This window comes from Bactrocera latifrons, unplaced genomic scaffold (genome assembly GCF_001853355.1).
Source record: "Bactrocera latifrons isolate USDA-ARS-PBARC rearing strain unplaced genomic scaffold, ASM185335v1 scaffold_981, whole genome shotgun sequence".
Classification (NCBI taxonomy): domain Eukaryota; kingdom Metazoa; phylum Arthropoda; class Insecta; order Diptera; family Tephritidae; genus Bactrocera; species Bactrocera latifrons.
In genome coordinates, this window is record NW_017537691.1 from 39,211 (window position 1) to 57,515 (window position 18,305).

General features: G+C 34.5%; 1 protein-coding gene across 1 annotated transcript in view; it reads right to left on the bottom strand.

Annotated features, from left to right (window-relative positions):
- LOC108977975 (uridine phosphorylase 1) overlaps nt 1-13,431 on the bottom strand; it is a 34,081-nt gene extending 20,650 nt beyond the window's left edge. The window contains exons 1-2 of the mRNA XM_018947987.1: nt 13,373-13,431; nt 9,019-9,109 (exon numbers count right to left, since the gene is read on the bottom strand). Coding sequence (XP_018803532.1) covers nt 9,019-9,109; nt 13,373-13,403 — 122 coding nt within the window. The 5' untranslated portion in view covers nt 13,404-13,431. The remainder of the gene's footprint in view (nt 1-9,018; nt 9,110-13,372) is intronic.
- Nucleotides 13,432-18,305: the final 4,874 nt, after the last annotated feature.

Genomic DNA, 18,305 nt, shown 5'->3' on the forward strand with positions numbered 1-18,305 from the left:
ATACATACATATGTGTATACTCGTATATTGATACACAGTTTGTTATTCATCCGCGGCTTAACAAAGGCTGCTAAGACGTGCTTTGGCGCATTATTAAATATCAACTTTATACAAGAATAATTTCTTAGAACGGCCGATAGCCCATGATGCTAGTGCTGCGTATTTTCTTAAGTTTGTATAATAATTGTATTATTATGTAAGCTTTTATAAAATAAAATAAAATAAAAAAAAAAAAAAAAAAATTTCTTAGAATTCATTAGTCAACTTGATAAGATGAAGACGCATGTGTAAAATAAATAATTTTGTTTAAGAATATTCATTACTTTTACACAGTTATAAAATCAGTTACAAATATCAATCTGTATGCATGTATGTATTATGAAGATTTCAACTCATAACACCAATAACTTATGAATGTCAATGTCTTACATAAGGTCTAAGGATAGCCTTGTCTTTATACCCAATTTGAATATTTTAAGATATGCACTTTCAATTGCTTAATGTCATCTTATATAATAATTACACGCGCGGTTGCATGCATTCCTTCATTCATAACATCTATATACCGTTACAATATGATTAATTGAGTYGCACAGTTGCCCGACAAACATCCCTGATATGGCGAATGAAGAAAATACTGATTAAATCAGCACGATTCAATTTTCTTACATTTCTGCAAACGTCATAGTGACGTAGTTTTTTATTCAGTACACTCATTTATTGTTGCGCACGATTGCAGTGCAGCTACCTGGCAGGGAAAACCGCTAGTTCAAAACTGGTTAGGTTCTGATTCACTGTGCATCATAACTAGTTTCAGGTTTTCCGCGTGGCGAATTTCACATTGCAAATCCCACAAAGTATCAAGTTATTTCATTTAATTATATCTCCTCCTCTTTCCTCCCTTAAGTTCCGAACTGGTATGAAGTTGAAATCAGTAGCAATTAAATAATGACTTTTTAAATTACCCGATCCTGGTTCGAAATTGACAAAATCGCTCTGATTTAGAACGATATATTCCTTTCAACAGCGCACGTTTCTCGGAAGATAAGGTAGAAGTTTAGATATATACATATGTAGTGTGCATATAGCATAATATACACTTTTGTTGCACACGCTCATTGTCAATTCATTCATATAAATTAACTTGTGCTCAATCTTAAATGTCTGTTTGTATGAAGGTCCGAGCGCTACTCAATTAATTTGAAAGCTTCATAATTTTCTCTCAATATTCAATTATTATTGTATGCTTATTTCACATATTAATGAASGAATGTTCAATTACTGTCTCCCCAGTAGTAAGATATATAATGTCGAATTAGATAAGAAGTACTCGCTCTATCTCTACATTTCTATAAAGGAAAGAAATATACTCCGTATTCTGTACTAGATCTGAAGAATTTGGGATCTAACTTTGAATTCAACTATTAACATATTTTGGTTAAAAAACATTCCWGGAGAGTCCCAATTAATACATACTGCCTAAACCCTTACCTGGCGACTAATATCTTCTCGGGACGAGCTTCATCGGACCACAACTAGCACTGCCGATTAAACTCAGGTGACTAAAGATGTATTCAATAGTCACCGGATTTTCGGCTTTGTTGCCGAAAGTAATTATGATGTCTGGTAATATTGCCAACTTTACAGCATGTACGCCAATAAGGCAATGGCCTGTTTAAAGTCGCACAACTAGGCAGAGGCTAGACTTATATGTTCAAAGTTAAAAGAGGGCATTAAGATTTGGTTCATAATAATTGGTTTGCTTAGATCTAATACAGAAATCAAAAGGAAAATGTTCTATGGCAAGCTTTTAATATTCACGACGTTTTGCGAACAATCTCATTTATATAGCATTTTTTGACGAAGGTGACAACTCTCAAAAAATCTTAATAAAACAGAGTTATGTAATGTAATACGTAGGTTGCCTGTTATGTTTCGGAATTTGGCGAACCTAGTGTCTGACAACTCACAATTTTAATGAAAAGTTTAAAACTTTTGATTGTAAACATGCTCAGAACTTTTTGATATATTAGCGCTATTTGTATTGTTTACAGTTACTTCAAACATTCAGCTCAGGCAAAAAATGGAGTTAAACCGCTAAAATTTGAAGTTCCATCGGTCGTAGATCACTTCAGGAAAAATTTCATGAAGATCATAATGAAAAATCAGTTGTTGATCCGCAAACTACTGATGATGTGCCCAAACTAATAGAGCAATGTTGTCATGTGACGTATCGCGACGTAGAGACAACCATAAACATTAGTGGGACTAAAATATTTCAATATTGCTTGAACATTTGACTGTAAAAATTGTTTACGTTGAACTCCGCAGAATTTGTCAATCGCCAAAAAGGTTCGTGTCGATTGATCGACAGAAAAGCAACAAAAGCTGTTCGCGTACGAAGCACTTCTAAGCAAATGGTTTTGGGAAAAACTGGACAACCATACCACTGGAACAATGCAGAAACTAAACTCTGAGTGGTATAAAGCCATTTTATTCTCCGTTGACTTTCAAGAAATAAGGAAAACCAACCACTTTTCCCCATGGCAATGCTAGCTATGTATATACATCGGCTGAATCAACTCCATTTTTAAGCTCTCTAAACATCGATTTGAAGAATCCTGAGTTAGTACCAAAATACTTCTTTTTATTTCCGCACAAAAAAGTAAACTAAGAGATTAACATATTTCGAAATCTACAAAGTCGCTTGTTGTGTTCGGAACGCTTGTTTTGGAGATACTTCAATTAGAGTGGCAAAATTGCTTCGACAAACGCATGCAAAAGTATATGGATAATACAGAGTCTTTTGAAAAAACTAATGCGATTTTCGAATATAAATATTTGCTTTTAATGCTCTAATCCCGAAGAATAGAAGGCTAAATATAAAGAAGCGCAGTTATCTTGCAAACGCTTCCTCACTTGAGCGCTTTTAAAATCGCACCATACAAACGAATCGTATTCCCCATGTTTAGAAAGATATTTCTTTATTTATTAGCGCAGTTTTATCTTTTATTGGATTATCCAACCAGCTTGTTTATTTTTGTAACCGTGTAGTTAGTGGAATTTTAATCTGATTTGAACTCGTTAATGAATTCAGGAATTAGGTTGTCAAAAAAGTCTTGCGGTATTTTCTAATGAATTTGTTCATAAAATTTTTTTTGATGACTCATGCCCAGCTCTTGACCGATGCTGCGGCTGCTACTATGCCGGTCTCTTTTGACCAATTCTCGACGACAGGCCTTCTGGAGCGTGGCGCATCTTCGACCACCTCTACACCAGAACGAAAACGTTGAAACCATCGTTGTGCGGTGAAAATGGAAACTGTATCGGGTCCATAACTGCACAAATTTTATTAGCGGCTTGAGATGCATTTTTGTCTTTATCGTAGTAGTTCTGTAAAATATGCCGTATTTTCTCTTTATTTTGCTTCATGTTTGCGACGCTATAACTTACGAATGACTTAAAAGAAACGACAATCAATCATACACGTGTATACCAAAAAKGACGTGTATACCCGATGCGACGAATAAAACTAGAAATATGCGCTCTCAGCGCCAACTAGCGAAAATACCGCAAGACTTTTTTGCCAACCTAATATTTCCTAAGTGTACTATACATATGTGAGCGTTTTTCGAAGACTTCAAGATTTKCAACCATAGGATAAGTAGAGAAGTATGAAAATTTGTTGCATTTCTAAAGTTAATAATAACTTAGTTAACAATGAAGGAAATAAAAAAATGTTTAGTTGAGGTTAAGAAATTCTGTGGTTTTCGGTATGCGGAACGGAATTGTAGGAATTGAATGTTTTAGGTTTATTGTAAAAACATTTACTCTCCCTAATGTCTATGTATGTGCGTATGTTCAAGTTCAACAATGAAAGTTCATCAAAAATATTTGCCTTTTTTCTCAGTTTCATAATCTTATTCAACGAAGCTGCGGATGAAGATATAAAGCAACAAAATGAAGAGGAATCAATTAAAATATGTAAATGAAAAACGTCAGTGTCCTCATCGCTCACCGCAGGATTTTCCAAGTAAAGTGCATAATCCATGAGTGCGGTATTATATTTGCATATGCAAAGGTATGTATATAGTTCATAATTTCATACACATTCATGTGTGTATATTTGTTCTTGCTTTGTCTTTCGCTTGTCTTTTTCATCAAAAAGAACTTTTTTTATATAATCTGGAGATATGAAATTATAGAACTGAAGGTTTGTCATAAAAAAATCATATAAAATGAACATACATATATACATAAGTATAAGTGTGCACTCCACTAAACGGGAATTCCCCATTTTCAAATGATCTTTAATGGACCTTATAACTTAAAATAAATTAATTGTTTACATTGTACTGAATTTTATTTGAGTAGCAGCACATGTATATATAGACAGAAGTGGAAGTAGATAGTTGATGTGCAATCCACTAAATGGGAATTCCCCTTATTCCAATTATTTCAGTAGAATCACAAAAATATAATTGAAAGCTTCATAAACAAATTTCCATCAATTTATATAAACAAATACCAAAGGAAATAATTTCAGAAGTGTATGGTTTATATACAGGGTTTTCCAATAAGAGTGATATGATTTCTTTAAAAAAACACGCTAATTGCTAAGGAATTTCAAATGTTTCTCCACTACTTCTTTTGCAAGAACGAATTCAATGAACCCAATTTTCGAGTACGTTTTCGACTACATCAAGTCGTATGTCATGAATAACACGTTCCATATTGACTTCTAAAGCTTGAAAAGAGTCTGTTTTATTGCTAAAGACCAATGCCTTCTAATAACCCTAAAAGAAGTCGGCTGTTGCATGTGCGGTGTGGCACGTAGCCCTGTCTTGTTGGAACCAGATGTTATCAAGATCAACTTTTTCTAATTTYGGTCATAAAAAGTTGGTTATCAGCGATCTATAYGGMTCTCTAKTGACAGTAACGACAATGAAAACAAAATTGCAGCTCATGACATATTAAAAATGRTCGAAGCAACACTTGAATATCATATCATCCCTATTGGAAAACTCAGCTTATATAATTACTCTATATAAAATGTACATACTAAAGAATAGCTATGAGAACCGCAGTTAAGATAAACATATGTGTTTGATATTCACGGTCAACGATCCATGGAAAATAACCTTATACCATATATCTATATATAATGGGAACAATGTTCGTGGAAATCAAGTCATTTGTTTCACACWAATTTCTGTAGTGTCTTTTTATATATGCTAGTTGTAGGTTAGTAGAACAAACATGATCGTCTTCGTTATTTTCCAGTTGATTTCAAATACTAAACGCCAAGCAGTTTTCGTACTAAAAAAGCCAATTTTTTGATCATGTCATTATTTTTTTTTTTATTTCTTATCTTAAAAACTTCTATATCTCTTATAAGCCATTTGCAAGCACTCACAAATTCTACCTCTCTTAAACCCAAATCTTATTATTATTTTTTTTTTTTTTATTTCTTATCTTAAAAACTTCTATATCTCTTATAAGCCATTTGCAAGCACTCACAAATTCTACCTCTCTTAAACCCAAATCTTATTATTATTTTTTTTTTTTTTCATTTATCATGGTGTCTCACCCTGTACAAGCATAAGTAAGCTGCTTTGCTTTGGAATTCTAAAGKAAGAATCTGCAATCATACTCTTTGTTGTCATTAATTACTCTAATTAAAATAAACTTAATTTCGCATTTTTTCCTTGAACYATTTACAAAAGCTTTCATGTTTCAAAGAAGAATAAATTTAAAAGAAAATAAGAAAAATGAAACGACTAGCAACAGAGAGAAGAAATGTATTTCGCTTAATTAGATATTGAKCATTTGACTCTTCATTAAATGTCGATTGATGCTTTCTATTATTAAAAGCTTTTACGTAATGGTTTTATATTTCCTTTAAGGTACTGGGGGRCGAACATAATGAGTWAGTGATATACATACATATGTATGTATAGTAGGAAGCTGGGATAAAGGTACCTATAAACCTTAGAGTTTCTTAATCTACCACCTTTCTACTTCTTTTCTATAGTTTTTGAGTAACCAAATTTTGTATTTAGATAGTTCAGCAAGCAAAATTTAAAGCTTTATTTTGTTCAGACCCGTCCCATACATGCAGGCAACGCTGTATTTTAATATTTTTACACAATGAACGTCACTGGCAATATAAAATATTAAATTTCAATGTTTACAGTTTCTGTGTGCATCTCACCTCAGCAGGTCAATATTTGCCCTCTCATAAAAAGGCCGCAACATGTGCACAACTGCATTCTTAACGCACGTACATACATATATATATAAATATGTACACAGTACGTACGTACTTATATCAAGCCTATGTGCATCAAGTGAAGCACGTACAAACATACGCAAATGTAAATATGCAAAGGGTATTAAAAGTATAAGAAGGAAATTGCGTAAATAGACACTGGCGTAGGAATATTACCCACAAACCCATACCCACTATTTTAGAAGTCCTCAATAGAAAGCAATATGAAGACCACCTAGTCATATGTAAAACTTGTGCATACATAAGTATAAATTTATATAAATACAGTACATATAAAAAATATGAGCACAATATGTTACAAAAAGTAGTATGTGAAATGAATTAAAGAACTCTCTTTTTCACTTTTCCAATTCGTAAGAATTTAAAGCATTATATTGAGCCACATATCGGTTATAAACATTTTTTCACATATTCCATTAATTTTTATCACCAACCATATTATCTTATCTGATGCCGATCTGATCCGATTTTCTTGACATTACACCAAAATACATATAAAGAAAATATGTTTACCCATTTTTATTAACATAATTAACAAATTGGTCGATATAATCGATTAAGTCCACTAGAATTACGACGAAAATCATTATATTCAGTATATGGTACCTCACTCATTTTCGGCTATGAACTACAAGTATATTTAAAATATCACTTAATTTACGTGGTGTCTGATATATATGGTGCAAAGTCAATTTGACTACCGGAAATCATTATATTAGGTATATTGGAACTATCCGATTTAAGTTCTAACACCAGACTACATGATCAACAGAAAGAGATGTTCACTAAATTTCGGTAAGATATCTTAAATATTCATCGGTTAATTGGAAGCCAGCTATGTATAAGCTCGGAACTTCTTATTTTCAATTTCGCACTTCGGCCAGAGGTGTCTCGGGAAGCAGGGCAGCAGTGAAAAATGAAAAATTCACTTCTAGGGGGTGTCAGGGCACAAAGGCATCGAGCACATTGAAATAGTGGACGAGATTGCCAAGAATGGTGTACGTCTATCACCCGCAGGAGCGTGGTAAAGAACACCAAAGCCCGATAGAACGAGCTACCTGGGAGTAAAACTGAAAAAGTCATGTGCAGAATGGTAGAACGGAAACAAAATTCCTATTGGCACTTGATAGAAGAGACTGTACAAATACACGCCCGCAGAATGGAGCTGACAGTTSGAGAAAATTGCAGGAAATATCTACAGGAAGCTTGGGACCTTGAACGCATTAGCAAGACTACGCTGTGAACATATGGGGTCCTCACTGTATGAGGTATCGATAATCAGGCCACCAGGTCTGTTGAAATTAACATAATCATATCCTCATGGACCTAATACCTGAACTCCATCTGATATCGCAAAGGACCAAAAGGGGTCTATGCGTGGCTCATTGACTTACCAGACTAACCTAACCTAACCTAAAGGGAATGGTCGTAGTTTTTACTAAGTCTGGTTGACAAAGCTCAAGTAGTTAAAGAGTTATAGCTCACAATTTTCATTAAGAAGTTGTTATGTCAATATATTATTTTCTCACACTGTATACTGTGAGCAAATCTCATTATGCTTGTACCACTAGCTGGAACTGAAATTATGTTAGGAAAAAGGCGTGAATAGAATATCAAATGTGAACGTATTAGCTCACATGTGTGAACATACGAGCACATWCATACATACGTGTGTATATATAGCGTGTGCGCTTTTGTTTTCTGTTTTCGATCGGAACTCAATTTAACAATTGACTGAGTACTTGACAGGTTTACAAACTGTTAAGCATCCCTATTGACGGCGCCAAACAAACACAAAAGAAGTGCGTGTATGCCAACATGACAGTATTTACCAGGATGTGTCTGAGACTACATGTGCAGTGGGTAAATGTTGCTGCACCCTGGCTGCGCTTCCCTGATAGCATTACCACAATTACTCGGGCGGATATGTTGACGAGGGAAATCAGCGATCTATGAAGGTTACCCTATGTGAAGGACACTTATAGGCGACGCAATGTCGTCCTGCTGTGTGTACGCCTAAATATAGGCTATTCAATTTAATACTTTGCACTGTATAGGTTCTGTGTTGCCACCTGTAGCATAATTTCGATCATTTTTTTTTTTATTTTTCTTTATTTGCAATTCAATTTCGTATTGTCCACATTTTGGCAACTAAAAATGTACTAAATAAAAGAACATGTCTAGAAATAAAGATAAAGCGCAAACAAGCAAAAACTATGAACATGGCTCAAGCAAATATTATGCACGATTTAAATAATTTTAAACACAAGCTGGGGCATAATGGCGCTACAGTCTTTCTACAAGTATCATACTCTAGATTCAAGCAGTTAGTAGCTAACTAAAATTTTGAACTTATTTCTGGCATTAAAAGCTTTTAGGCACCAAAAGAGTTGCATATTGATTACATGAACTACATAAACTAAAAATAATTATAAAATAATTATAGTACATAAATAATTAAACGCATGAATCCATTACCTGTTTCCGCAGCATATTAGTAATTTAGTAGATGTTGGTGTATGTATGTATGTTTATTTGTATTGCAAGTTTGCAGATATGTATAATATGAAAAACGTTTCGTAGTAATAGTAAAAATATCATTCATAAAGTGGTAACCCTATCGCAAAATAATTTTGCTCTTGCACATGCCAATTTGACTACCAAAAACACTTTGCATAGCTATCTTTTAATAAATATAATATATGTTAAGCGTAATGTGGACTCACTCATCGATCTCTTCCTCGGAAATGGAGTGACTGTTGCCGCCGAAAAGGGACATCTTGGGTTTTAACGGCAAATCCTCGAACTTAAATATTTCTGTAATAAAATTCGAAATAAGGAAAGCGTTAAATTTTTGCATTTATTATATTACACTGAATAATTCTTAGGCATAGTAGAGTAATAGTAGTTGATTGAAATATTAAGGTTGTCATATACATATTTGAAATTATAAAGTGAAATAACTTTACTTTTAAATCCAAAGACAGTATGTGTCTCAAACTATTGTTGATTGCAAGATAGGTTACTGAAGACTTCAAGCTCGGAACATACTTTTATAGAACCGCCAGAGGTTATTTAGTGACTGACGACCAGATAATAGTATGGCTTGCTGAATCATTAAAAGCATAACACCGAGATGTTGAACCCGATTCTCCAGTCGGCGACGATGGCGCGTACGTTCCATTACCCAACCATGAAGAAGTACGTCTGAAGAACAACCAAACGGTGGGGCCGATGGATTGTCGACATGCATTAGCTTCTTTGTAGAATATGGTCGGAAGAAAGCATGCCCAAAGATTGGAATTTAAGTGTGCTCTGCCCAATCGACAAAAAGAGACCCCACAATCTGCGCCAACTACCGTGGGATAGATCTCCTAAGCATCGCATATAAGGTTCTTTTGATTATCAGTGTGGTTTAGGCCTGAAAAATCAAAAACTAACCAGATATTCACCATACGCCAAAACCTGAAGACGACCCGTGAAAGAAGGATCGACACGCATTACCTCTTCTTTGATTTCAAAGCTGCTTTTGACAGCACAAAAAGTAGCTGCCTCTATGCCGCTATGTTTGAGCTTGGCATCTCCGTAAAAATAACACTCCAGCTTTGAGAGTATTCAGAAGCAGAGGAAGAGGAAAACCTCCACTTTTTTGAAAGGACTAGGTGGAGAATAATACTTGTAATCTCCAATTGGCGCCAAACAGCTGACTTGCTGTAAACTCGGCTATAACCGGGTAAGCGGTGTCAACGCCAATAAATAAGAATAAAAAAAATTTAAGTTTGAGGATATGACTAATTCCGGACATAAACGAGTCTAAAAAGCAGACTTTCTTAAAATTTCACGAATATCTGTCCAGTATAACCTGAGAAATGAAATTTTAAAATTGTTCAATGAACATCAAAATATTTTTTTCATAGGTACAGTTCAATTTAATTGTAAAGTAATATTCAATCACTTCAGCTGGTTGTTGTTTTTTTTTTTTTTTTTTTTTTTTTTTTTTTTTTTTTTTTTTTTTTTTTTTTTTTTGTCGAAATATTCGCAAAAACACTTAGGGTTTCTATGGCTGCTTATAAACCGTTTTTACATATTACCAATTGGATATATTGATGACATGCAATTAAGCGATAAAAAGTATCTAGAATGTAATTTATGTACAATGTAATTACGTACGTACTATTCTGTGAGTTTATATATTCAAGCCTTAATATTTCATTTGGTCACAGCTGTTCGCATCACATGCCATGAACATTAAACAGCCATTAACTGAAATCGAAAGCGCTGCGTCTAGGTAATTGGGGCAATTAAAAAAGGCACTTTTGTAGCCGAGAGTCGGGTATAAGATGGGTATACATATTAACCCAATGCCGAGAATTTTTTGAAAGAAAAAAAATATTGACATTATTTATTTAAATGGAAACGGCGATCACAAAAACAGTTTTTACAATAGAATATAAAAATGCACCTACATATTAAATTTTATTTGGATATCTCAAAAACGAATGCAAAAACTTCATAGCAAATCCATTTCCATCACTCTCTTTAAAGCACTAAGTTGTAAATATTTTTTGAATTTAACTTCTTTTCATTTGTGATTCAAACGGAAACCACAAAATTGAAATGAAACTTTTTAATTCGTATAAATTGCAAACCGTCGCTAATTGGCATTATACAGTAAAAAAATATTTATTCCGCATTATCCCTAGACTAGCCACATAATTTTATTTTCATAACTTTCTATCTATAAACGTGTCGTTACCAAGAGCAATTACCAAGCGGTGCTAAAATTGAAATCGCGTGGTAAACCACAACTTTACGAACACCACTAAAATAAAATTACCAAGAAAGCAAAATTTCGTTGGTTTCAGCGAAATGAAAAGGTTCGCAAACTTGCTACACAAAATGGTTATGCAATTTAATAGTTGTGAATATATTTTTGAGTATATACATTAGAACGGGTCGATTTTTTTCTATAAAATCTCACGGATCATTGTGAACAACATGGCTTAAGATACTATAGACATAAAATCGATTTCAAGCTTAGGATTTTTAAGTTGAATGAAAATTTGCTCGTTTTTGTTTTTGAGAAATCCGAGTGAAATTTAATATGTACGTTTTTTTTCATTCCCTAAATCGACCCGTTCTAATGTTAGGAACGTACATTAAACCAGAACACCTAGCTATGATTTATTACTGAAACCAAGTCTTAACAGTTTCATAATAATAATTAATGTTTCAAGCTGTGTCTCTTTATTTGTTCCTTAGACTTATAAGGTTACTTCGGAGGTGCTTAATAAAATTAGTATGAACGTCAAACGAAAGTGATCCAAACTACTTAACCAACGAACGAAGATCGAAAATGTTGGAAAAATTAAATCATTGCTCAACGTACTCGCTTTAAGCTCGATAAACCTTCCCAGCGAAGCTGTTCGGTACTCTATCCGTCAGAAAAATACTTTTCCTGTGAATCTGCAAAATAGGTCTCCGTGGTAACCTCTAATAAAATGTATGCACGGCGAGTGACTTCTTCAAGTTTTGTAAAGAAAAGAAGTCGCACAAGATCAAAACCGAAGAACACGGTGAATGGGGCAAAAGTGATTAGAGTTGTTCAACCAAAGTAGCTGTGGGAAAGACTTTTTTTCTATAATTGGGTTAATCAGGTTTCGTCGACGGTCACAAAACGACGTTGTTTATACTGAACAAAGATGGCACACATCACGCTGACAGTTTCTCATGAACAATTAGGATGTTCACGATAAGGTGGTTATCGGGTTATGTGGTTATGTGATTAAGTAAACAACAACAAAATACGGTATTACAAAATAACCAAAGTTGACCAACCTAGACCCTTGTTTACAGATTATGTGGTCGTTTGTTTATTTCCAGTGTTAGAAAGTAGTTGGAATTTTACTAAATGGCAGCATAAAAAATAAATAAAACTAAGCGAATGGCATTTCCATTTAGATTTTCTTATTGGAAAATCTGCTATTAACAGCTGTTTATTGTTTACAATCAGCATATTAGAACCGAAATAAAAAGCTTCGAAGAGCATCACAAAGCATCAAAAATCATCAAAAATTATATTAATATATATTAATATTTAATTTAGAACCTGACCCATACACGGTAAAGAATATTGGGGGAACGACATCGTGTGGGTCTTCATCCTCAAAGGTGAAATATACCAGCCGATGTTGCGGCGTTTTTCTGAAATTAGAATTATGTTTCGTCGACGGTCACAAAACGACGTAGCAACTGCTTCGGTTTCAGATTATTAAAGAGCGTAAGAACACTGCAGTGACAAAGTTTAACTGATGAGCTGGTTTTTCATGAGCAAATACGTCGAACACGCAGTGAAGAATATAGGGGGAGAACGGGAGCAATACTTTCTGGGAACGGAGTTCTCAGAGGTGCCCGGTGCTTTGGAACAATGTAGTTTTTTTTTTTCTACAAGAATTGACTACATTCCCGCGTTTGCAATTTTTCGTTAATACGGCGATACGTTAGCTACCACAGCAGGCCAACACAAAATTAAAAGTCCGAATCGGATGTATTCTGATATAGCGTCATCTTGCGCTATTGGCATCAACCGACGCAGAACCTGAGTACTTATCGAGCCAAACTCTCAATGTTGCAGCACCCTTGTCAAATAGTTCACAAAGACATCTATGCTTCAATTCAAATTAAAAATGGAAGTAAAATTGTCTCTGCTATATTAAAAAAAATAACGACAATAACGACGAACTGAGAGAACTTTAAATTTTTGAAGGATTATGGGCAATCAGTAGCTTACGCGTTCCACCCTAATGAAGCATATTTGAATATAAAATGTAAACATTCTGAGCAGCATATATCTGCTTTTATGATTACTGTGTATGTTTTTGTGGCATGTAATAAAAAAGTTACGCAACACTGCAGCAAAATTTTGACAGCATTGCATAGCAAAACTTTACCGTCTGTTCAAAAGCAGACATTTACGATAGTGAGCTGCCATGCTCCACCGACCACCAAATCACTACATGCAACCAACGCACTTCCTTTTACACTTCTAGTGGTAACAGCTCGACAAAATCGCGTACTCACCAACACAACCGAACCATCTACGCTCGCACATATACTAAATTCAGGTGCGCACAAAGGCGTCAAAGTATTCACATTTTAGCCAATTGTTACAGCTGCAACCTGTACAGCGTGTTGCAGGGGTCACATTGTGCGAAGAGAAGTGGTTAATGCTTTTTGTTTTGGACGTAATTAGATTTGGAGGTGCACGTGTCCTTCATGCTGACTTCTCACCTTTTGTCCTGCAAAGAGCGACCGTTAATTTTGCAAGTTGAAATCTCATAAAAGTCGAATTGCCGACACAAGCATTGTAAAGCATTTTTGTTATATAAGTAAATACATACAGGGTGGTCAGTCCTCTTATTATGCCCTGAACTGGATATATTAAGTTTGTCACGAAGTTTGTAGCACCTAGAAGGAAGKGTYGGARACCMTATAAAGTATATATAAAAATGATCRRTRTGTCGARCTTTCTAAAGCAACAACGTAGTCTCCCAAAAAATTKTTCAGATCGGATTACTATATCATATAGCTGYCATACAAACCGAACGATCGATCATGATGAAATGGCAAASSTTACTAAAAAGAAATGTTTGCTGTYCCTATCGGTCTAWRTTTGAAAAACCCTACATAAAAAGGCTTAACTCTATGAGTAAGAAAAAGATGATCTCGCTTTAACAGAATTTTCAATAAGGTCTCTTTAGTAAAAAACGTGAGATTGAGCATTAGTTGACTTGCGAAATTGAACAATTTTTTCGGAGGTTGTAACGTTGTCATAAATAATAATCCATGTCAAAGCAGGACTTTATTTTGATTGTTTAGTTTATATGAAAGATATAGGCCATAGAGAGCGACTAGTTCGCGTATTCGAGACAGACATGACTAATTCGAGCCAGCTCATCACGCTGTTTATTCATATATATTTATTAAGGGCGCCGCTGTTTCCTCCTGGGCGCTGTAAACTTTTGGATCGATGTTAAGGATATATTAATATACATTTTAATATCATTTATCGAAATTATAATTATGATTAAATGAATTAAGAGGATTCTTAATTATTTAATCCTGCAGTTACTCAAAAAATTATAGGACGGAAAGTTTTCTAGCAGAACGTCAGACTAACGGTAGTTTCGAAACACCAGCAATAGGATATTGCTAATAGGCCTCTAAAAACTGTACCAAAAAGTTGATCTTCGAGGATGTGTTAACTTCTCAATGAGGAAAAATGATTTTTTCGTTTTTCAGATTTGATAGTTTTGGTTTCTGATAAAGTCGCGGGATTGTAAATGTTCAAAAAATATATTTTTTTAGTTTCTTCGATATATGTACTTGACACAACATATAATAGACTTCAGAATGGAGTTTGTAATATTTCTAAAGAGAATCAAGACTATTTCGAATAAGAGAGATAAACAGAACAATCACCCGAACTAATCATGATTTAGGGCCACCGTATAAACATGCTAACATGCACAAACATAAATGCTTATGTGACTATCAAAGGTGTGTGATTACGTTGCCAGTTTACTAGCGGCAGACAGTCAGGGCACTGCCGTTGACAGCGAATTGACGAACGCAAACGTCAGCAGAATAATGAATATTTGCTTTTGGGTACGTTACATGACTCTCATCCATCACCACTTTGTCTGCACGAAAAATTAGGCGAAAACTTAATTTGTATTTCGTATTTTCTTTTGCAACTTGAGTAGAAGTGGCTTTTGCACACTGTCTCAACTGTTTCACCTGTGAGCGTGCGGTGTTGGCCGCTACTCGTATGTTGCCATGTTTTTCATTGTTTGCTCTGCCATTTTTCTAGTACACTTGTGGCTTATTTTTCGGCATTTTTTTTTTTTTTTTTTTTTTTTTTTTTTTTTTTTTTTTTTTTTTTTTTTTTTTTTTTTTTTTTTTTTTTTTGGAGTAAAATGTTAGATTAAGCACGTCCGCAAACAAAGCTTATTCGTGTGAATAAAAGATGGGCGATATATCTCATACACACAAACACATATTTATATGTGCGTAATATCAGTTGGTTGGCGGAACTAATTTCCCGCAGAGCATTTAAGCTTTCACGTTTTCTCCTGTTCTGCACAATATTAGAGTTCAAGGTTTTTGTGTGCGAAAAGTGAGACAATAGAGCAGGGCTTTGTGGTGAAATGTTTGCAAAGACCTCTGAGATTAGTGAGTCTTATAATAAATGCCGGGCGGAATGAAATGTGTGCGTCAATGGAGTTCGCAAATGCAACAAATCGTGTTGAAATAACTTTGCCTCATGAGATAAAAAACTTTTTTATTGCATAAAGTATTAACTTATTTTTTATAGTATTCTGCGTGTTGTGTTCAATAAATTTCACGTGACAATAAAATGAAACTAAATGATAGTTTCAGTATTAGTTGCCAAAGGACAATTGCGGAAACAAATTTGGTAGTAAATATATATATGCCGTGATATATTTACTGTCTGTTATTATAATGCAAGGTCCTTGTTCAGTGGAGCCAGACTTGTATATTTTAAAAGGAGGGTTTAAAATGTATATGCTCGTGTTTCAAGATCAAATAAGTCATTATATTAAACGGAATTATCCGAATAAAGCGCTGACTAAAATTACTCATACCCCGCACATGTGTTTCCCTGAAAATATACAGAAAACTATTACATTGAATCCTTTTGAATTCAAAATGTAGTTAATAGTTCAGGAAGTCTTCGGTACTTCGGTTTAAAGACACATTTATTTCTTTGGCGATTTTTCGAGCTTTTTATCAATACGGTTACTATTAAGGATGATTCATCTATTACATAGAACTTTTCACTTTTCAATGCAATTTTTTAGTACAATTTACCTTTTGCTAGTACAATTTATCATTCCCTGCTGCCCCCAAACGCACCCACTCATCTACCTTTTCATATCCATCTGTTACCATATAAGTGGATAACCAAATGATATTCATCGAGTTATTCACTGAAAGTCTAGTTATTGTCTCCAAACATACTTATATGCAGTGTAACTTTAAGTTCGCAATGCGAATAGCCTCTATTGTCACTATCCACTATAAAGTTAATAGACTTCCCTGTAAGGAAAGAAACCCACCTAGCTCTCTCTATTATACCAACAATTTCGGCCTGAAAGGCTGAATTGTATTAATTTTATTAGCAGCAATCCATACATGCTACAGAAAAAGTTTGGCCTGCTCCTCTTTCACTCTTTGATCCATGGGGAATGCATAAATTTAGCTGTTGGTACTGTCGATCACAGTGCGATTGGTAAATGATTTTAAAGATTGCTGATGTAAATTATTCCATTTGAATCCCACGAAGCCACAACTTCACACTTTGGATGCAGCAAAATTCTTGCAATGTTCACAATAGATCGACTGGATTCCATTGTCTTCAAATTTTTTCTTAACAATTGATCAACTTCATTTCGTCTTATAGAGCTTATGAACTTTTCGTCTTTAACGACCTCTTTTCGACATCCAAAAGATTCAATGTCTTCGATATTCATATGCCCTATTCGCAATTAAGCTCACAACTTATTAATTGGTGCTTCGCCTGGAGCATTATTCATCGTGAGCATCATTTTATTCAAATACCAAAACTCGCGGATTTCCAAAACAAGCAGTGAAATTAATTATCGCAATAGTAAATCTCTCTAATAAAAAGCTTATTCGACACAATGAAGTCTGCAACTGGCTTTACGCTCAGCTTTTTGGTAGAAACTGTTACATTCATCAATTTTTACAAACGAAAACCAATTATTTCGGCTTTCTTTTCTTTTGCCGTTTTTGCATCACAAGCCAGGTCATTGAGGTTCGTTTGCGTGACTAAACGCGTAGACGTCAATCCTATTTCATAATGCGGTGGTAGAGTCTCTATTAGAGATGGTAGTATTAGCAACATTTCTCTTCAAAACTTCTATGTACGTTTTATGTTAGTGTCATGTTTTGTTCATGTTAACAATACAGAAAAATTAGAAGTGATATGGCCCATTTTTCGCCTAAATTATTTGGTAATTTGGCATTGATGCTTAGAAGAAGTTCGGGTTTTGGGGTACAGCATAAGAATAGCGGTGGTCCATATATATAGGTAAGTTGGGCAATTGCCTAGGTCATATATACTATAATAGTCTACTAAACCACTAAAACGCGAATAGTATGGGAACGCTAATAGTATGGGTTAAAATATATGAAATCGGATCATGACGTCTCTCACCACCCATATAATGGTCCGGTTAAAAACTACAAAAAGCACGATAAATCAATAATAAAATATGCCAGAAACTTTAAATCTTATCCCCGAGATGGTATGTAGAGCTTTCCAGGAACCGGTGTCAAAATTGCACACAAATCACATATCTCGAGACTCGACCGACCGATTTCAATTAAATATCAGGTGAAGCTCGAGATGGGAAACCTGATCATATGACTTTTTGCGTTTTGAGTTGTTTTATTGGTTGAATTTTTTTCATCAGTTTCCATCAACTAGCCAATTCAAAGGCAAAGCCGATAGCCATGACGATAAAATAATGCCCCGTATTTAGTGGGATCAGAAAAATGGCTGTAGTGTGAGCGTCAAAAATCTTTAATGGAAAACACTATCGACAACAACTCATTAACAAGAAAAAACGTTAACTTCGGCTGCATCGAAACTAATATACCCTTACAGGAGCATTTCTATTAGTAACTATGTGTTCAGTTTGTATGGAAGCTATATGCTATAGCAATCCGATCTGAACTATTTTTTCGTAGATTATATTATTACCTTAAACAGTAATCCATGGCAAATTTCGTGAAGACACCACGTCAAATGCGAAAGTTTTCCATGCAAGCCCTTGAATCCGATCGTTCGGTTTGTATGACAGCTATATGCTATAGTAATTCGATCTGAACAATTTCTTCGGAAATTTCACTATTGCTTTAAAAAATAACCTGTGCCAATTTTTGTGAAGATACATTGTCAAAT